This window comes from Oncorhynchus masou, chromosome 31 (genome assembly GCF_036934945.1).
Source record: "Oncorhynchus masou masou isolate Uvic2021 chromosome 31, UVic_Omas_1.1, whole genome shotgun sequence".
NCBI classification, from domain to species: domain Eukaryota; kingdom Metazoa; phylum Chordata; class Actinopteri; order Salmoniformes; family Salmonidae; genus Oncorhynchus; species Oncorhynchus masou.
Window position 1 is genome coordinate 100,848,280 of NC_088242.1, and position 22,962 is coordinate 100,871,241.

The 22,962-nt window shown below is 46.5% G+C and overlaps 1 protein-coding gene across 1 annotated transcript in view; it reads left to right on the forward strand.

The window, feature by feature from the left end:
* Positions 1-13,826, forward strand: part of plcxd1 (phosphatidylinositol-specific phospholipase C, X domain containing 1) — a 38,173-nt gene extending 24,347 nt beyond the window's left edge. The window contains 4 exon segments of the mRNA XM_064952691.1: positions 2,365-2,520; positions 6,296-6,476; positions 13,261-13,386; positions 13,389-13,826. Coding sequence (XP_064808763.1) covers positions 2,365-2,520; positions 6,296-6,476; positions 13,261-13,386; positions 13,389-13,528 — 603 coding nt within the window. The 3' untranslated portion in view covers positions 13,529-13,826.
* The last annotated feature ends 9,136 nt before the right edge of the window (positions 13,827-22,962 follow it).

The window sequence follows — 22,962 nt, forward strand, 5'->3', positions numbered from 1 at the left end:
GCATATACTCCAGAATGTTATGCAATTAATTGCAAAGCCCCTCTTTGCAATGCAAATGAACTGAATCCCCCCCAAAACATTTTCCATTGCATTTCAGCCCTGCCACAAAAAGACCAGCTGACATCATGTCAGTGATTCTCTCGTTAACACAGGTGTGAGTGTTGATGAGGACAAGGCTACAGATCACTCTGTCATGCTGATTGAGTTCGAATAACAGACTGGAAGCTTCAAAAGTAGGGTGGTGCTTGGAATCATTGTTTTTCCTCCATCAACCATGGTTACCTGCAAGGAAACACGTGCGTCATCATTGCTTTGCACAAAAGGGCTTCACAGGCAAGGATATTGCTGCCAATAAGATTGCACCTAAATCAACCATTTATCGGATCATCAAGAACTTCAAGAAGAGCGGTTCAATTGTTGTGAAGAAGGCTTCAGGGTGCCCAAGAAAGTCCAGCAAGCGCCAGGACCGTCTCCTAAAGTTGATTCAGTCACGGGATCGGGCACCACCAGTACAGAGCTTGCTCAGGAATGGAAGCAGGCATGTGAGAGTGCATCTGCACGCATAGTGAGGGGAAGACTTTTGGAGGATGGCCTGGTGTCAAGAAGGGCAGCAAAGAAGCCCGTTCTCTCCAGGAAAAACATCAGGGAGAGACTGATATTCTGCAAAAGGTACAGGGATTGGACTGCTGAGGACTGGGGTAAAGTAATTTTCTCTGATGAATCCCCTTTCCGATTGTTTGGGGCATCCGGAAAAAGCTTGTCCGGAGAAGAGAAGGTGAGCACTACCATCAGTCATGTGTCATGCCAACAGTAAAGCATCCTGAGACCATTCATGTGTGGGCTTGCTTCTCAGCCAAGGGCGTGGGCTCACTCACAATTATTCCTAAGAACACAGCCATGAATAAAGAATGGTACCAACACATCCTCCTAGAGCAACTTCTCGTAACCATCCAGGAACAGTTTGATGATGAACAATGCCTTTTCCAGCATGATGGAGCACCTTGCCATAAGGCAAAAGTGATAACTAAGTGGCTCGGGGAACAAAACATTGATATTTTGGGTCCATGGCCAGGAAACTCCCCAGACCTTAATCCCATTGAGAACTTGTGGTCAATCCTCAAGAGGCGGGTGGACAAACAAAAACCAACAAATTCTGACAAACTCCAAGCATTGATTATGCAAGAATGGGCTGCCATCAGTCAGGATGTGGCCCAGAAGTTAATTGACAGCATGCCAGGGCGGATTGCAGAGGTCTTGAAAAAGAAGAAAAAGAAGGGTCAACACTGCAAATATTGACTCTGCATCAACTTCATGTAATTGTCAATAAAAGCCTTTGACACTTATGAAATGCTTGTAATTATCCTTCAGTATTCCATAGTAACATCTGACAAAAATATCTAAAGATACTGAAGCAGAAAACTTTGTAGAAATTAATATGTGTCATTCTCAAAACTTTTGACCACGACTGTACGCTATGCTCAATGTAGAGGTGTGATACTACGGAGTGTACACTATGCTCAATGTAGAGGTGTGATACTACGGAGTGTACACTATGCTCAATGTAGAGGTGTGATACTACGGAGTGTACACTATGCTCAATGTAGAGGTGTGATACTACGGAGTGTACGCTATGCTCAATGTAGAGGTGTGATACTACGGAGTGTACACTATACTCAATGTAGAGGTGTGATACTACAGTGTACACTATGCTCAATGTAGAGGTGTGATACTACAGAGTGTACACTATGCTCAATGTAGAGGCGTGATACTATGTAGTGTACACTATGCTCAATGTAGAGGTGTGATACTATGGAGTGTACACTATGCTCAATGTAGAGGTGTGATACTACAGAGTGTACACTATGCTCAATGTAGAGGTGTGATACTACAGAGTGTACACTATGCTCAATGTAGAGGTGTGATACTACAGAGTGTACACTATGCTCAATGTAGAGGTGTGATACTACAGAGTGTACACTGCTCAATGTAGAGGTGTGATACTACGGAGTGTACACTATGCTCAATGTAGAGGTGTGATACTACGGAGTGTACACTATGCTCAATGTAGAGGTGTGATACTATGGAGTGTACATTACGCTCAATGTAGAGGTATGATACTTCCATTCTACCACAGAGTGTAGACTACATTCAATGTTAAAGGTATAATCTGTACTTCTATACGAGCAGGGAGGTATAGTAGACATTCTGACAAGGGGCTACAGAGAGGGGTTGTACCATTTACTAGACTCCTGTTCTTATCTGACAACCTTACGACATATACAAATAGGATTTGGGATATATAATTGATTTCAGATGTTGCTGTGATTGTGTTACACCAGTTGGACCGATGTCTGTTCTCCACAGACCGTTCTTCAGGAGATCAGAACCTGGCTAGATGTCCATTCTAGAGAGGTGGTTCTGCTGTCCTTCAGTCACTTCCTGGGTCTGAACCAGGACCTCCACACTGGACTTATATCCACCATCAGAACCATCTTCACCTCCAGGCTCTGTCCAACTACGGTAGGGACACCTCCAGGCACTGTCCAACTACGGTAGGGACACCTCCAAGCACTGTCCAACTACGGTAGGGACACCTCCAAGCACTGTCCAACTACGGTAGGGACACCTCCAAGCACTGTCCAACTACGGTAGGGACACCTCCAAGCACTGTCCAACTACGGTAGGGACACCTCCAAGCACTGTCCAACTACGGTAGGGACACCTCCAAGCACTGTCCAACTATGGTAGGGACACCTCCAAGCACTGTCCAACTATGGTAGGGACACCTCCAAGCACTGTCCAACTACGGTAGGGACACCTCCAATGTTCCCTCTAATCTTTTTTGGCAATGAGCAAATTTCAGGTCTGCTGAGCAACTTCCAGTGAGCGTTTATTGTGAACACTGAGGCTGTACCTGCTTTAAGTTACAGTTTTAATGTGAACACTGAGGCTGGACCTGCTTTAAGTTACAGTTTTACTGTGAACACTGAGGCTGTACTCACTTTAAGTTACAGTTTTACTGTGAACACTGAGGCTGCACCTGCTTTAAGTTAGTTTTAACAGTGGTCTAGTAGGCTACTGTGGCTGTTTGATCATAATGTAGGGCCTACCATCAGAAACAATGGAGAAAATGCATCCCATAATATTTTAACATGGAAATAGCTGTTCTATCATTCAGCCACTTGGAATTGTATTTGGATCCCCATTAACTGTTACAAAAGCAGCAGCTACTCTTCCTGGGGTTTACACAAAACATGACATAATACAGAACATTAATAGACAAGAACCAGAACATAACTAGCTGCTACGTCAAGCAGTTGATCAGACCCTTGGTCAGCAGGATCAACCTGTTTATCCTGTCAAACAAGGAGGTGACTGAAAATGTTTTTGTATTGTGTTGTTTGATGCAAGAAACCACTTTACAAAATAAAAGCCTGCGCACATCTTAAAGGTAACATTGGAATCAAATAGAAAATCAAATGGTATTTGTCACATGCGCCGTAAATAACAGTTATAGACTAATAGTGAAAAGCTTACTTCCAGGGCATTCCCCACAATGCAGAGAGACACACCAAAGAAAAAAATAAGAACACTAGGAAAAAATATCAATGAGTAACAATAACTATGGCTATATACACAGGGTAATAACTTGGCTATATACCAGGTAATAACTATATTGGCTATATACACAGGGCTATATGCCTGGGGTACCAGGTAATAACTTGGCTATTACACAGGGCTATATACAGGGCAGGTACCAGGTAATAACAGGTTTGGCTATATACACTATATAGGGTACCAGTACCAAGTTGATGTGCAGGGGTACTTGGCTATATACCAGGTGTTGTGTACCAGGTGTTGTTTATCATTAATGTGATGACTGCTATTTATGAAATAATTAACTACTCTGTTTAATTATTACTCAAGTAAATTAATCACGTAACAATTAACTCATTAGGAACTTGGGGCACCACGGGAAAAGTTGTTTAGGGTGACTATCTCCCGACTCAAACTCCAAAGATGTACAGATATCTCTTACATCAATAACAGTCACATATTAATCATTACCTCATCAGTCTCGTTCTGAACATCACATAATCCTTGGATATCAGCACAAACCCTAACCTTAGTGATGAATGAGCGATACACAAATTGGCTTAATTGTTTATTTACTAACTAACTAAATAATCACACAGAATTACATAAACACGGTATTGGTTGTATTGATTACTAACATAATGTAATGAAAAGTCCCTAGTGGACTAACCCGATATAATGACATTGTTACACAATGAAAGGAAAGGGGGGTGGGCAAAGAAAGAGGGGGAGAGAAAGAGAGTGGACTTATCGTACATACAGTTAAAGTCGGAAGTTCAGATATACCTTAGCCATATACATTTAAACCCTGTTTTTCACAATTGCTGACATTTAATCCTAGCAAAAACTCCCTGTTTTAGGTCAGTCAGGATCGCCACTTTATTTTAAGAATGTGAAATAATAGCAGAGTGATTTATTTCCGCTTTTATTTCTTTCATCACATTCCCATTGGGTCAGAAGTTTACATACACTCAATTAGTATTTGGTACCATTGCCTTTAAGTTGTTTAACTTGGGTCAAACGTTTGGGTTGCCTTCCACAAGCTTCCCACAATAAGTTGGGTGATTTTGGTTCATTCCTCCTGACAAAGCTGGTGTATGCGGAGTCAGGTTTGCAGGCCTCCTTGCTTGCACATGCTTTTCAGTTCTGCCCACACATGTTCTATAGGATTGAGGTCAGGGCTTTGTGATAGCCACTCCAATACCTTGACTTTGTTGTTCTTAAGCCATTTTACCACAATTTTGGAAGTATGCTTGCGGTCACTGTCCATGTGGAAGACCCATTTGCGACCAAGCTTTAACTTCCTGACTGATGTCTTGAGATGTTGCTTCAATATATTCACCAAAATTTCCTACCTCGTGATGCCATCTATTTTGTGAAGTGCACCAGTCCCTCCTGCAGCAAAGCACCCCCTCAACATAATGTTGCCACCCCGTGCTTCACCGTTGGGATGGTGTTCTTCGGCTTGCAAGCCTCCCCTTTTTCCTCCAAACATAACGATGGTCATTATGGCCAAACAGTTATATTTTAGTTTCATCAGACCAGAGCACATTTCTCCAAAAATAATGATCTTTGTCCCCATATGCAGTTGCAAACCAGTCTGGCTTTTTTTATGGCGATTTTGGAGCAGTGGCTTCTTCCTTGCTGAGTGGCCTTTCAGGTTATGTCGATATAGGACTTGTTTTACTGTGGATATAGATACTTTTGTACCGGTTTCCTCCAGCATCTTCATAAGACCCTTTGCTGTTGTTCTGGGATTGTTTTGCACTTTTCGCACCAAAGTACGTTCATCTCTAGGAGACAGAACGCGTCTGCTTCCTGAGCGGTATGACATAATTTTCTGGAATTTTCCAAACTTTTTAAAGGCACAGTTAACTTAGTTTATGTAAACTTCTGACCCATTGGAATTGTGACACAGTGAGTTATGAGTGAAATGATCTGTCTGGAAAAATTACTTGTCTCAGGACATCTACTTTGTGCATAACTGACTTTCCAAAACGATAGTTTGTTAAGAAGAAATTTGTGGAGTGGTTGAATAATGAGTTTTAATGACTACAACCTAAGTGTATGTAAACTTCCGACTTCAACTGTATATAAAACCTTGCAGAAAACCTATACAACTTAGAAAAAAATATAAACTATTGCAGCCAAGACTTAAAAAGCACAAGATGGAGGGATGTTGGAACATAACTGAAGAAATGACAGTTAATAGGACAAATGTAACTTAATCCAGTATAAACTAATGGAAATCATTTATTATACAAGAGACGAAATTCACATTCTACAGCACACCAGCAGAGTCGTGTTCTTAAGTGTAAAACTAACATTCACTCAATAATCCATGACTTCCGGAAATGTATATTTAAAAACTGGAAATCAACCAATCCTCCTCCGTTAACACAATGGAAAGGTCAAATTCTTTATTATCTAAATGTTGAAAGTGTGTGGGGCGACGGAGAGAAACAACATGGTGCAGTTTGACCCCATGTGGCAGAGAGTGCTGGAGATGGGGGTGTGGTCAGCTGGGATGTCATGGATGTTTGTGTGCGTATGTTGTGTATTATGAAAATAATTACAAACATTGTATTTTTTTTTAAATATATAGTGTTACCATAATGTTTCCTAGCATGGCATGAGCCATACTTTCCCATGATTCCATTCCCTGATCCCAACATTCCCATGATCCTCTGTGTTCCAGGACGTGGTGACGCTGAGGAACCTGTGGTCGTTGGGTTACCAGGTGATTGTCTCCTATGAGCACAGCATGGTCAGCCTCTATAGCGACCTTTGGCCTCACATCCCCTACTGGTGGGCCAACAAGTGTAAAGCCGAGGATCTGATCGAGGAGTTCGAACACAGGAAACAACATGGCCGCCCAGGTAACCTACAGATGACCACATATTGCTATGAAATATTGTGCAGAGTAAGGATTATCTAACTGCCAATCATTTAGAAATAGAAGTGCCGCTGTGCACTTATAGGGGCCGATGCAGACTTGAATAATATACGCCTTTCCTACGCACGCCTTTCCTCTCCTACGCACACCTTTCCTTTCTCCTCGCACACCTTTCCCTACGCACACCTTTCCTCTCCTACGCACACCTTTCCTCTCCTACGCACACCTTTCCTCTCCTATGCACTTTCCTTTCCTACGCCTTTCCTACGCACGCCTTTCCTTTCCTACGCACGCCTTTTTCCTTTCCTACGCACACCTTTCCTCTCCTACGCACGCCTTTCCTCTCCTACGCACGCCTTTCCTCTCCTATGCACGCCTTTTCCTCTCCTACGCACGCCTTTCCTTTCCTACGCAGCCTTTCCTCTCCTACGCACGCCCTTTCCTACGCACGCCTTTCCTTTCCTACGCACGCCTTTCCTTTCCTACGCACGCCTTTCCTTCCTACGCACGCCTTTCCTTTTTACGACGCCTTTCCTCTCTCCTACGCACGCCTTTCCTCTCCCTACGCACACCTTTCCTTTCCTTTCCTACGCACGCCTTTTCCTTTCCTTCTACGCACGCCTTTCCTTTCCTACGCACACCTTTCCTACGCCTTTTCCTCACGCCTTTCCCTCGCACACCTTTCCTCTTTCCTGCGACACGCACACCTTTCCTCTTTCCTACGCACGCCTTTCCCTTTACTCACGCCTTTCCTCCTACGCACGCCTTTCCTTTCCTACGCACGCCTTTCCTTTCCCTGCACGCTTTTCGCCTTTCCTACGCACGCCTTTCCTTTCGCCTTTCCTCTCCTACGCACGCCTTTCCTTTCCTCCTTTCCTTTCCTCGCACGCCTTTCCTTTCTACGCCGCCTTTCCTTTCCTTACTCACACCGCCTTTCCTTTCCTACGTACGCCTTTCCCCTACGCACGCCTTTCCTCTCCTACGCACGCCTTTCCTTTCCCGCCTTTCCTTCCCTCATGCCGAGCCTTTCCTCTCCTACGCACGCCTTTCCTTTCCTACGCACGCCTTTCCTTTCCTCCTTCCCTACGTGCGCCTTTCCTCTCCCTACGCCGCCTTTCCTCTCCCTACGCACGCCTTTCCTTTCCTACGCACGCCTTTCCTTTCCTCCTACGCACGCCTTTCCTTTCCTTTCCTCTCCTACGCACACCTTTCCTCTCTACGGACACCTTTCCTCCTATGCACGCCTTTCCTTCCCTACGCGCCTTTCCTCTCCTACGCACGCCTTCCTTTCCTACGCACGCCTTTCCTTTCCTACGCACGCCTTTCCTTTCCTACGGACACCTTTCCTTTCCAACCGCACGCCTTTCCTTTTTCCTATGCACGCCTTTCCTTTCCTCGCACGCCTTTCCTTTCCTACGCACGCCTTTCCTTTCCTCTTTCCTTTCCTACGCACGCCTTTCCTTTCCTACGCACGCCTTTCCTCTCCTACGCACGCCTTTCCTTTCCTATGCACGCCTTTCCTTTCCTACGCACGCCTTTTTCCTACGCCTTTCCTTTCTTACTCACACCTTTCCCACGCCTTTCCTTTCCTACGCACGCCTTTCCTTTTCCTTTCCTCTCCGAGGCACACCTTTCCTCTCCACGCCTTTCCTTTCCTACGCACGCCTTTCCTTTCCTACGCACGCCTTTCCTTTCCTTTCCTACGCACGCCTTTCCTTTCCTACGCACGCCTTTCCTTTCCTACGCACGCCTTTCCTACGACGCCTTTCCTTTCCTACGCACGCCTTTCCTACGCACGCCTTTCCTTCCCTACGCGCCCCTACGCACGCCTTTCCTTCCTACGCACGCCTTTCCTTTCCTACGCCTTTCCTTTCCTACGCACGCCTTTCCTTTCCTACGCACGCCTTTCCTCCTTCCTACGCACACCTTTCCTTCTCTCTTTCCTCTTACGCACGCCTTTCCTTTCCTACGCATTCCTTTCTTTCCTACGCCTTTCCTTTCCTACGCACGCCTTTCCTTTCCCGCACGCGCCTTTCCTTTCCTACGCACGCCTTTCCTCCTACGCCTTTCCTTTCCCCTGCGCACGCCTTTCCTTTCCTACGCCGCCTTTCCTTTCCTACGCACGCCTTTCCTTTCCTACGCACGCCTTTCCTTTCCTACGCACGCCTTTCCTTTCCTACGCACGCCTTTCCTTTCCTACGCACGCCTTCCTCTCCTACGCACGCCTTTCCTTTCCTACGCACGCCTTTCCTCTCCTACGCACGCCTTTCCTTTCCTACGCACGCCTTTCCTTTCCTACGCACGCCTTTCCTTCCTACCTTTCCTTTCCTACGCACGCCTTTCCTTTCCTACGCCTTTCCTTTCCTTTCCTACGCCGCCTTTTCCTACGCCTTTCCTTCTCCTACGCACGCCTTTCCTTTCCCCTACGTACGCCTTTCCTTTCGCCGCCTTTTCCGCACGCCTTTCCTTTCCTACGCACGCCTTTCCTTTCCTACGCACGCCTTTCCTTTCCCTACGCACGCCTTTCCTTTCCTACGCACGCCTTTCCTTTTCCTCCTTTCCCTACGCACGCCTTTCCTTTCCTACGCACGCCTTTCCTTTCCTACGCACGCCTTTCCTTTCCTACGCCGCCTTTCCTCTCCTACGCACGCCTTTCCTTTCCTACGCACGCCTTTCCTTTTCCTTTTTCCTACGCACGCCTTTCCTTTCCCTCGCCGCCACGCCTTTCCTTTCCTACGCACGCCTTTCCTTTCCTACGCACGCCTTTCCTTTCCTACGCCGCCTTTCCTTTCCTTTTTCCTACGCACGCCTTTCCTCTCCTACGCACGCCTTTCCTTTCCTACGCACGCCTTTCCTTCTCCTACGCACGCCTTTCCTCTCCTACGCACGCCTTTCCTTCCTACGCACGCCTTTCCTTTCCTACGCACGCCTTTCCTTTCCTACGCACGCCTTTCCTCTTGCACGCCATTCCTTTCCTTTCCCTACGCACGCCTTTCCTTTCCTACGCACGCCTTTCCTTCCCCTACGCACGCCTTTCCTTCCCTCACGCCTTTCCTTTCCTACGCTTTTCCCTTTCCTTTCCTACGCACGCCTTTCCTTTCCTACGCACGCCTTTCCTCTCCTACGCACGCCTTTCCTTCCTCACGCCTTTCCTCTCCTACGCACGCCTTTCCTTTCCTACGCACGCCTTTCCTTTCCTACGCACGCCTTTCCTTCCTACGCACGCCTTTCCTACGCACGCCTTTCCTTTCCTATGCACACCTTTCCTTTCCTACGCACGCCTTTCCTTTCTCTCCTACGCACGCCTTTCCTTTCCTACGCACGCCTTTCCTTCCTATACGCCTCCTACGCACGCCTTTCCTACCTTCCCTCGCACGCCTTTCCTTTCCTACGCACGCCTTTCCTTTTCCTACGCACCCTTTCCCCTACGCACGCCTTTCCTTTCCTACGCACGCCTTTCCTTTCCTACGCCTTTCCTTTCCCTACCACGCCTTTCCTTTCCTACGCACGCCTTCCTCCTTTCCTCTCCTACGCACGCCTTTCCTTTCCTACGCACGCCTTTCCTTTCCTACGCACGCCTTTCCTCTCCTACGCACGCCTTTCCTTTCCTACGCACGCCTTTCCTTCCTCGCACGCCTTTCCTTTCCTACGCACGCCTTTCCTTCCTATGCACGCCTTTCCTTTCCCTCGCCACGCCTTTCCTTTCCTACGCACGCCTTTCCTTTTCCTACGCCTTTCCTTTCCTCCGCACGCCTTTCCTTTCCTACGCACGCCTTTCCTTTCCTACGCACGCCTTTCCTTTCTCCTACGCACGCCTTTCCTTTCTTTCCTTTCCTACGCCACGCACGCCTTTCCTTTCCTACGCACGCCTTTTCCTTTCCTCGCCGCCTTTCCTTTCCTACGCACGCCTTTCCTCTCCTACGCACGCCTTTCCTTTCCCTAACGCCTTTCCTTTCCTACGCACGCCTTTCCTTTTCGCACGCCTTTCCTCTCCTACCACGCCTTTCCTTTCTTACGCACGCCTTTCCTTTCCTACGCCTTTCCTTTTTCCCTACACACGCCTCTTTCCTTTCCTACGCACGCCTTTCCTTTCCTACGCACGCCTTTCCTTTCCTGCACGCCTTTCCTTTCCTACGCACGCCTTTCCTTTCCTACGCACGCCTTTCCTTTCCTACGCACGCCTTTCCTACGCCGCCTTTCCTTTCCTACGCACGCCTTTCCTTTCCTACGCACGCCTTTCCTCTCCTACGCACGCCTTTCCTTTCCTACGCACGCCTTTCCTTTCCCTACGCACGCCTCCTTTCCTAACGCCTTTCCTAACCTCCTACGCTTTCGCCTTTTCCTCCTTCCTACGCACGCCGCCTTTCCGCGCACACCTTTCCTCTCCTACGGACGCCTTTCCTTTCCTACGCACCTTTCCTTTCCCTTTACGCACGCCTTTCCTCTCTACGCACTCCTTTCCTTTCCTACGCACGCCTTTCCTTTCCTACGCACGCCTTTCCTTTCCTACGCACGCCTTTCCTTTCCTCGCACGCCTTTCCTACGCACGCCTTTCTCCTACGCACGCCTTTCCTTTCCTACGCACGCCTTTCCTCTCCGCCGCACGCCTTTCCTTTCCTACGCACGCCTTTTCCCCTACGCCGCCTTTCCTTTCCTTTCCTACGCACCCTCCCTACGCCTTTCCTTTCCTTTCACGCCTTTTCCTTTCCTACGCACGCCTTTCCTTTCCTACGCACGCCTTTCTTTCCTATACGCCCGCACGCCTTTCCTTTCCTACGCACGCCTTTCCTTTCCTACGCACGCCTTTCCTTTCCTCGCACGCCTTTCCTTTCCTGCTTTTTCCTTTCTCCTACGCACGCCTTTCCTTTCCTACGCAAACGCCTTTCCTTTCCTACGCACGCCTTTCCTTTCCCTACGCACGCCTTTCGCCTTTCCTTTCCTACGCCTTTCCTTTCCTACGCACGCCTTTCCTTTCTGCGCCATTCCTTTCCTGCCTTTCCTTTCCCTACGCACGCCTTTCCTTTCCTACGCACGACGCCTTTCCTTTCCTCTCCTACGCACGCCTTTCCTCTCCTACGCACGCCTTTCCTCTCCCTACGCACGCCTTTCCTCTCCTACGCACGCCTTTCCTCTCCTACGCGCCTTTCCTTCCTCCTTTCCTCCTCCACGCCTTTCCTCTCCTACGCACGCCTTTCCTCTTGCGCACGCCTTTCCCTAACGCCTTTCCTTTCCTACGCACCCGCACTTCTCAGTATTTGTTATTTAGACCCTTATGCGCCTTTACCTTACGTGCTCTGAATAAATGTAATTCAACCACTGAAACAACAGGCCAACAGATTTTCAATAGGGTTTTCAGATCGTGATCTATCTTCAGCCATCTCTTTTTTATACTTTTTTTCTCCCCAACTTTGTGATTTATGATCTTGTCTCATCGCTGCAACTCCCCAACGTTCTCAGGTCGAGCCGTACGTCTTCCATAAAATGACCCGCCAAACCCACTCGCTTAACCCAGAAGCCAGCTGCACCAATGTGTCAGGAAACACCGTTCAACTGACAAACCAAGTCAGCCTGCAGGCGCCTGGCCCACCACAAGGAGTCGCTTGAGTGCAATGAGCCAAGGAAAGCTCCCTGGCTAGTGCCTTAGACCACTGTGTCACTATGGAAGTCCATACCTTTTGGTTAGAATTCTGTCAATAGACTCACTTGAACACATCTATACGGCCCCCTTTCCTATCTGAGATAGCCCTCATTCTCCACATACAACATCCGTTCTGCCAGTCACATTCTGTTAAAGGTCCCCAAAGCAAACACATCCCTGGCTCGCTCGTCTTTTCAGTTCACTGCAGTTAGCGACTGGAACTAACACTCAAACTGGACAGATTTATCTCAGTCTCTTCATTCAAAGACTCAATCATGGACACTCTTACTGACAGTTGTGGCTGCATTGCGTGATGTATTGTTGTCTCTACCTTCTTGCCATTTCTGCTGTTTGTGCTGTTGTGCCCAATAATGTTTGTACCATGTTGTGCTGCTGCCAATTTGTGTTGCTACCATGTTGTTGTCATGTTGTGTTGCTACCATGTTGTGTTGTCATGTGTTGCTGCCTTGCTATTTTGTTGTCTTAGGTCTCTGTTTATGTAGTGTTGTCTCTCTTGTCGTGATGTGTGTTTTGTCTTATATTTATCTATATTGAGAGAGCAGGGTCAGAATATTAGGGATCAATGAAAGAAAGCAATCTAAATATATGGATTTTGTCTTATATTTTTATTTGAGAGAGCAGGGTCAAACACTGTCCTTGTAGCATTTTCCTCTTGGAACCGGTTGGTTCGCCAAACCTTAGTAAGTTTTCCTCTTGGAACCGGTTGGTTCGCCAAACCTTAGTAAGTTTTCCTCTCGCGTAAAGGTGTTGGAATTAAGTTGTCAGAATACTGCGTATCTAGACACACCTTTTATTTATACCATTTCCACCTAGAGAAATAACTGGTGAATAGCATGCTATTCTCATGCTTACGTTCAAAATCAGAATAGGGAATTAAGTTCCATTTACGCTTATCTCGCGTGGGATTTCCCCCGTACTGAACAGTTAAACGCTCTTATGATGTGATTAGAATGTATCTGTAGTGTTGTGCAGAGTAAAGGGGTATCTAACACTGTCTACGATATATTGTTTTCACCCAATATTTTCCATGAGTAACATACGTTTGTGGGATGTGTTGTAATGAGTGTTTTTGAATCAAACAGAACATTGATTTGGTGTTTGTTGTCAGGAGGGTTCTTTGTGACGGGCATCAACCTGACAGAGGATCTGAAGTACATCTGTTCTCACCCCACTGAGTCTCTGAAGGACCTGGTGATGTCTACCTACCCTGCCCTGCTCTCCTGGGTCAGGGGCCAGAGCCCGGCTCCGACTCCCGCTCCCTCAACATCATAGCTGGGGACTTTGTCTCAGAGAGCCACTTCGTACCCACCGTCATCGCACTGAATCAACATTTAGTCCACTGCACTGGTCCTTGTGATGTTAGCAGAGGAAACTGACACATCTGTTGTGTCCCAAATGACCATATTACCTCTGTAGCCCATAGGCCTCTGGTCAAAGTCATGCGTGTAGGGAATAGGGTGCCATTTGGGATGCATTATCTGACACATCTGATTGCACAGAATACCATGTTTTAACTATGCTGTAGAAGAGGATGGGACTGTAGCATGATACCATGTTTTAACTATGCTGTAGAAGAGGATGGGACTGTAGCATGATACCATGTTTTAACTATGCTGTAGAAGAGGATGGGACTGTAACATGATACCATGTTTTAACTATGCTGTAGAAGAGGATGGGACTGGCATGATACCATGTTTTAACTATGCTGTAGAAGAGGATGGGACTGTGCATGATACCATGTTTTAACTATGCTGTAGAAGAGGATGGGACTGTAGCATGATACCATGTTTTAACTATGCTGTAGAAAGAGGATGGGACTGTAGAAGAGGATGGGACTGTAGCATGATACCATGTTTAACTATGCTGTAGAAGAGGATGGGACTGTAGCATGATACCATGTTTTAACTATGCTGTAGAAGAGGATGGGACTGTAGCATGATACCATGTTTTAACTATGCTGTAGAAGAGGATGGGACTGTAACATGATACCATGTTTTAACTGTGCTGTAGAAGAGGATGGGACTGTAGCATGATACCATGTTTAACTATGCTGTAGAAGAGGATGGGACTGTAGCATGATACCATGTTTTAACTATGCTGTAGAAGAGGATGGGACTGTAGCATGATACCATGTTTTAACTATGCTGTAGAAGAGGATGGGACTGTAGCATGATACCATGTTTTAACTATGCTGTAGAAGAGGATGGGACTGTAGCATGATACCATGTTTTAACTATGCTGTAGAAGAGGATGGGACTGTAGCATGATACCATGTTTTAACTATGCTGTAGAAGAGGATGGGACTGTAACATGATGTAATAGAACATGATACCATGTTTTAACTATGCTTAGAAGAGGATGGGACTGTAGCAAAAAAAAAAAGGATGGGACTTGAACAATAGATTCTGATAGGATATATTTGCACCATGTTTTATATTGGATGGGACAGTGAAATGTTTGCCTGTAGAAGAGGATGGGACTGTCCATGATACCATGTTTTCTTCCTGTGATTGACCTGCTCATCTTTTCCCTGTAGAAGAGGATCTGCACTGATTTATTTATCTGTTTACTTTGGACTTTTGTTTTATCTTGTTAGAAGAGGATACTAACATGATACCATGTTTTAACCTAGAAGAGGATGGGACTAACATGATACCATGTTTCCTACCATGTTTTAACTATGCTGTAGAAGAGGATGGGACGCTAACCCTCTAGAAGAGGATCCATGATACCATGTTTTAACTGCTAGAAGAGGATGGGACTGTCATGATACCATGTTTTAACTATGCTGTAGAAGAGGATGGGACTCATAACCCTCCTATCTAACCCTAGAACTTTGCTTGTTAAAAAAAAAAAAAAAACTTGAACAATAGATTCTGATAGGATATATTTGCCCTGACAGTGAAATGTTTGCCTGTTGAGCTCCTCTCTTCTCTTCCTGTGTTGACCTCTCTCTTAACCCTGATCTCTGATTTAACCCTTTTTGTTATCTTGTTTACTAAGCCCTAACCTTCTAACCCTCTATCTCTAACCCTCTATCCCTAACCCTCTCTCTAACCCTCTATCCCTAACCCTCTCTCTAACCCTCCTCTAACTCTCCTCTAACTCTTTAACCCTCGTCTAACCCTCGTCTAACCCTCGTCTAACTCTCCTCTAACTCTTTAACCCTCCTCTAACTCTCCTCTAACTCTCCTCTAACCCTCCTCTAACCCTCCTCTAACTCTTTAACTTTCCTCTAACTCTTTAACTCTCCTCTTTAACCCTCTCTAACCCTCGTCTAACCCTCGTCTAACCCTCTAACCCTCCTCTAACTCTCCTCTAACTCTCCTCTAACTCTTTAACTCCTCTAACTCTTTAACTCTCCTCTAACTCTTTAACTCTCCTCTAACCCTCCTCTCTCCTCTAACTCCTCTAACTCTTTAACTCTCCTCTAACTCTCCTCTAACTCTCCTTTAACCCCTCTAACCCCCCTCTAACTCCCTGATCCTCCTCTAATCCTCCAACTAATGTATGTATTTCATATCTCAGGCAATGTGGCCATATTTTAAAATGTTCCTTTGACTTAAGCAATAATGAATGTTCTGTCTAAAACCTCTGTAACCATCTCTGACTATAACGAGTGCTAACAATAATACAGCCTCTTCCATAGAGCACAAAACTATGATGGTGTCACAAATGGAACCAGACGCTAAATAGTGCACTACTTTTCACCAGACCCTTATGGGCCCTGATCAAAAGTAGTGCACTATGTAGGGAATAGGGTGCCATTTGGCAAGCAAAACCACGTTACAAATGGTTAGCACCTACGATGTATTTCCATTAGATATCCAGGATCTGTGGTTAAAGAATGCTTGTATCTCCCTAGTTATAACGTTAATGCTGTACACAACTGAAGAACAAGTCTGTCCCAAAAGGCTCCCTATTCCCTACGCGGTGCACTTCTTTTGACCAGGGCCCATAGGGAATAGGGTGCCATTTGGAATGCACCCTCAGATCAAACCTAAATGAACCATTGCATGATATCAGACGCACAACTCTGAGCATGACCTATGACCTCCTATGACTGTGCTACAGCTGAGTTATGACCTTTGACCTTGAACTCTTTCAGAAGCATGCCTTCATTACTACTGAAAAGACCTGTGCCTGTGGACAAGATTCGCCAGGATGAGCATTTTGAATAGAGAAACAATCCACAGAATGTTTTACCTTACAGGTTTCACATATAATTGACCAATGTAAAAATAAAAAGTGTTTGGTCTGAAAAAAGTATTTTAATTCATGCCTCCAGTTCAGAGATCACGGAGAGGAGAAGTCAGCGGTCTGTCAAAGGGAATAGATTACAATGTGTCACTCATTCCACAGAGGGCCGAGTGTTTTGGCTCCTCTCTTGTACTTGATTGATGAATAAAGGTCACTGATTAGTAACTACCCTCACATGGTTGTCTATTGCTTTATTGTAAGGACACAACCAGCAGACACTAAGCCCTCCATGGAATGTATTAGTCCCCCTGGATTAGAACAATACAACCATAGAAGGCCATCGACAGGTCAGGTCATGCCGACCTTTAAACAAGGCACAACTAACACTCAACCAAGTCTCTGTGACTAGAGACACGCAATACCAAGTCTCTGTGACTAGAGACACGTCATACCAAGTCTCTGACGAGAGACACGTCATACCAAGTCTCTGTGACTAGAGACACGTCATACCAAGTCTCTGACGAGAGACACGCCATACCAAGTCTCTGACGAGAGACACGTCATACCAAGTCTCTGACTAGAGACACGCCATACCAAGTCTCTGACGAGAGACACGTCATACCAAGTCTCTGTGACTAGAGACACGTCATACCAAGTCTCTGTGACTAGAGACACGCCATACCAAGTCTCTGACGAGAGACACGTCATACCAAGTCTCTGACGAGCGACACGTCATACCAAGTCTCTGTGACTAGAGACACGTCATACCAAGTCTCTGACGAGAGACACGTCATACCAAGTCTCTGACGAGCGACACGTCATACCAAGTCTCTGACGAGAGACACGTCATACCAAGTCTCTGTGACTAGAGACACGCCATACCAAGTCTCTGACGAGAGACACGTCATACCAAGTCTCTGTGACTAGAGACACGTCATACCAAGTCTCTGACGAGAGACACGCCATACCAAGTCTCTGACGAGAGACACGTCATACCAAGTCTCTCTGACTAGAGACACGCCATACCAAGTCTCTGACGAGAGACACGTCATACCAAGTCTCTGACGAGAGACACGTCATACCAAGTCTCTGTGACTAGAGACACGCCATACCAAGTCTCTCGTCATACCAAGTCTCTGACGAGAGACACGTCATACCAAGTCTCTGTGACTAGAGACACGTCATACCAAGTCTCTGACGAGAGACACGTCATACCAAGTCTCTGACGAGCGACACGTCATAGTCTCTGAGAGCGGCGACACGTCATACCAAGTCTCTGTGACTAGAGACACGCCATACCAAGTCTCTGACGAGAGACACGTCATACCAAGTCTCTGTGACTAGAGACACGTCATACCAAGTCTCTGACGAGAGACACGTCATACCAAGTCTCTGACGAGCGACACGTCATACCAAGTCTCTGTGACTAGAGACACGCCATACCAAGTCTCACGAGACACGTCATACCAAGTCTCTGACGAGCGACACGTCATGCCAAGTCTCTGTGACTAGAGACACGCCATACCAAGTCTCTGACCACGTCATACCAAGTCTCTGTGACTAGAGACACGTCATACCAAGTCTCTGACACGTCATACCAAGTCTCTGACGAGCGACACGTCATACCAAGTCTCTGACGAGCGACACGTCATACCAAGTCTCTGTGACTAGAGACACGCCATACCAAGTCTCTGACGAGAGACACGTCATACCAAGTCTCTGTGACTAGAGACACGTCATACCAAGTCTCTGACGAGAGACACGTCATACCAAGTCTCTGACGAGCGGCCACGTCATACCAAGTCTCTGTGACTAGAGACACGCCATACCAAGTCTCTGACTAGAGACACGTCATACCAAGTCTCTGTGACTAGAGACACGTCATACAAGTCTCTGACGAGAGACACGTCACCAAGTCTCTGACGAGCGACACGTCATACCAAGTCTCTGACGAGCGACACGTCATACCAAGTCTCTGTGACTAGAGACACGCCATGAGTCTCTAGAGACACGTCATACCAAGTCTCTGTGACTAGAGACACGTCAGCCAAGTCTCACGCCACGTCATACCAAGTCTCTGTGACTAGAGACACGCCATGCCAAGTCTCTGACGAGAGACACGTCATACCAAGTCTCTGTGACTAGAGACACGTCACCAAGTCTCTGACGAGAGACAAGTCATACCAAGTCTCTGACGAGCGACACGTCATACCAAGTCTCTGACGGCGACACGTCATACCAAGTCTCTGTGACTAGAGACACGCCATACCAAGTCTCTGACACGTCATACCAAGTCTCTGTGACTGACTAGAGACACGTCATACCAAGTCTCTGACACGCGTCATACCAAGTCTCTGACGCCATACCAAGCGACAAGTCTCTGTGACTAGAGACACGTCATACCAAGTCTCTGACTAGAGACACGTCATACCAAGTCTCTGTGACTAGAGTCTCTGACCAGTCTCTGACGAGCGACACGTCACCAAGTCTCTGTGACTAGAGACACGCCATACCAAGACACGTCATACCAAGTCTCTGTGACTAGAGACACGTCATACCAAGTCTCTGACGAGAGACACGTCATACCAAGTCTCTGACAAGAGACACGTCATACCAAGTCTCTGTGACTAGAGACACGTCATACCAAGTCTCTGTGACTAGAGACACGTCATACCAAGTCTCTGTGACTAGAGACACGTCATACCAAGTCTCTGTGACTAGAGACACGCCATACCAAGTCTCTGACGAGAGACCACGTCATACCAAGTCTCTGACTAGAGACACGAGTCTCTGACGAGACACGTCATACCAAGTCTCTGTGACTAGAGACACGTCATACCAAGTCTCTGTGACTAGACACGCCATACCAACACGACACATCATACCAAGTCTCTGTGACTAGAGACACGCCATACCAAGTCTCTGACGAGAGACACGTCATACCAAGTCTCTGACAAGCGACACGTCATACCAAGTCTCTGTGACTGACACGTCATACCAAGTCTCTGTGACTAGAGACACGCCAAGTCTCTGACAACACGTCATACCAAGTCTCTGTGACTAGAGACACGTCATACCAAGTCTCTGTGACTAGAGACACGTCATACCAAGTCTCTGTGACTAGAGACACGTCATACCAAGTCTCTGTGACTAGAGACGCCACAAGTCTCTGTGACTACCGCCATACCAAGTCTCTGTGACTAGAGACACGCCATACCAAGTCTCTGTGACTAGAGACACGCCATACCAAGTCTCTGTGACTAGAGACACGTCATACCAAGTCTCTGTGACTAGAGACACGCAATACCAAGTCTCTGTGACTAGAGACACGCCATACCAAGTCTCTGTGACTAGAGACACACCATACCAAGTCTCTGTGACTAGAGACACGCCATACCAAGTCTCTGTGACTAGAGACACGCCATACCAAGTCTCTGTGACTAGAGACACGTCATACCAAGTCTCTGACTAGAGACACGTCATACCAAGTCTCTGTGACTAGAGACACGCCATACCAAGTCTCTGACGAGAGACACGTCATACCAAATCTCTGTGACAAGACACATCATACCAAGTCTCTGTTACTAGACACATCATACCAAATCTCTGTGACTCGAGACACGTCATACCAAGTCTCTGTGACTAGAGACATGTCATACCAAGTCTCTGTGACTCGAGACACGTCATACCAAGCCTCTGTGAGTAGAGACACGTCATACCAAGTCTCTGTGACTTGAGACACGTCATACCAAGTCTCTGACTAGAGACACGTCATACCAAGTCTCTGACTAGAGACACGTCATACCAAGTCTTTGACGAGCGACATGTCATACCAAGTGTCTGTGACTAGAGACACGTCATACCAAGTCTCTGACTAGAGACACGTCATACCAAGTCTCTGTGAGTAGAGACACGTCATACCAAGTCTCTGTGACTAGAGACACATCAGTGTAACATGTTCTTTTGTTCACCTGACCTAGAATTGTTCACAATCAAATGCTGACCTTATTATCTTCTAAGATAATTTTCTTCGGTTTTTGTGACAGCCGTTTTCGCGCCTCTCAAGCCGATACCACGACGGCCCTCAAGGAACTTCAAGGGATTTTATTCAAACTGGAAACCATATATCCTGAGGCTGAATTTATAGTAGCTAAGGATTTTAACAAAGCAAATTTGAGAACAAGAATACCTCAAATCTATCAGCATTTATTTAACCAGGTAGGCCAGTTGAGAACAAGTTTTCATTTAAAACTGCGACCTGGCCAAGATAAAGCAAAGCAGTTCGACACATACAACAACACACAGTTACACATAAACAAACATACAGTCAATAACACAATGGAAAAATCTATGTACAGTGTGTGCAGAAGAGTAGGGAGGTAGCCAATAAATAGGCCACAGAGGCAAAAATAATTACAATGTAGCATTAACACTGGAATGGTAGATGTGCAGAAGATTAATGTCCAAGTAGAGATACTGGGGTGCAAAGGAGCAAGGTAAATAAATAAATACAGTATGGGGATGAGGTAGATTGGATGGGCTGTTTACAGATGTGTACAGGTGCAGTGATCTGTGAGCTGCTCTTGACAGCTGGTGCTTAAAGTTAGTGAGGGAGATATGAGTATCCAGCTTCAGAGATTTTTGCAGTTCGTTGCAGTCATTGGCAGCAGAGAACTGGAAGGAAAGGTGGCCAAAGGAGGAATAGGCTTTGGGGGTGACCAGTGAGATATACCTGCTGGAGCGCGTGCTACGGGTGAGTGCTGCTATGGTGACCAGTGAGCTGAGATAAAGCGGGGCTTTACCTAACAGAGACTTGCAGATGACCTGGAGCCAGTGGGTTTGGCGACAAGTATGAAGCGAGGGCCAGCCAACGAGAGCATACAGGTCGCAGTGTTGGGTAGTACAGTCGTGGCTCAAAGTTTTGAGAATAACACAAACATTAATTTCCACAAAGTTTGCTGCTTCAGTGTCTTCAGACATTTTTTTCAAGACCTCTGCAATCCGCCCTGGCATGCTGTCAATTAACTTCTGGGCCACATCCTGACTGATGGCAGCACATTCTTGCATAATCAATGCTTGGAGTTTGTCAGAATTTGTGGGTTTTTGTTTGTCCACCTGCCCGTTTGTCCAGGCTTGACCACAAGTTCTCAATGAGATTAATGTCTGGGGAGTTTCCTGGCCATGGACCCAAAATATCGATGTTTTATTCCCCAAGCCACTTAGTTATCACTTTTGCCTTATGGCAAGGTGCTCCATCATGCTGGAAAAGGCACTGTTCCTCACCAATGTTTGGGAGAAGTTGCCCTCTGAGGATGTGTTGGTACCATTCTTTATTCGTGGCTGTGTTCTTAGGCAAAATTGTGAGTGAGCCCACTCCCTTGGCTGAGAAGCAACCCCACACATGAATGGTTTCAGGATGATTTACTGTTGGCATGACACAGGACTGATGGTAGTGCTCACCTTCTCTTCTCCGGACAAGCTTTTTCCGGATGCCCCAAACAATCGAAAGGGATTCATCAGAGAAAATTACTTTACCCCAGTCCTCAGCAGTCCAATCCCTGTACCTTTTGCAGAATATCAGTCTGTCCCTGATGTTTTTCCTGGAGAGAACTGGCTTCTTTGCTGCCCTTCTTGACACCAGGCCATCCTCCAAAAGTCTTCGCCTCACTGTGCGTGCAGATGCACTCACACCTGCCTGCTGTCATTCCTGAGCAAGCTCTGTACTGGTGGTGCCCCGATCCCGCAGCTGAATCAACTTTAGGAGACGGTCCTGGCGCTTCCTGGACTTTCTTGGATGCCCTGAAGCCTTCTTCACAACAATTGAACCGCTCTTCTTGAAGTTCTTGATGATCCGATAAATGGTTGATTTGGGTGCAATCTTACTGGCAGCAATATCCTTGCCTGTGAAGCCCTTTTTGTGCAAAGCAATGATGACGGCACGTGTTTCCTTGCAGGTAACAATGGTTGATGGAGGAAAAACAATGATTCCAAGCACCACCCTCCTTTTGAAGCTTCCAGTCTGTTATTCGAACTCAATCAACATGACAGAGTGATCTCCAGCCTTGTCCTCGTCAACACACACCTGTGTTAACGAGAGAATCACTGACATGATGTCAGCTGGTCCTTTTGTGGCAGGGCTGAAATGCAGTGGAATGTTTTGGGGGGGATTCAGTTCATTTGCATGGCAAAGAGGGACTTTGCAATTAATTTGATCACTCTTCATAACATTCTGGAGTATATGCAAATTGCCATCATACAAACGGAAGCAGCAGACTTTGTGAAAATGTATATTTGTGTCATTCTCAAAACTTTTGGCCACGACTGTGGCTTTGCTGACAAAACGGATTTTGAGTAGAGTGTAGGAGGCTATTTTATAAATGACATCGTCGAAGTCGAGGATTGGTAGTGTCATGACGTTGGACTTATGGTGAGGTTTATGACCCCCATAAATACATTTCCCCTTTTTCCTCTCTCTACTCTACCGATGTGACTATTGAAAATCCCTTTGTTAACATTGAGAGAGAGTCTGGTGACATCAAAAGATGGGAAACGGAACCATATTTCGGTAATCCAACCAGTTGAAAATATGCGTTGGGACTTAATGAACATG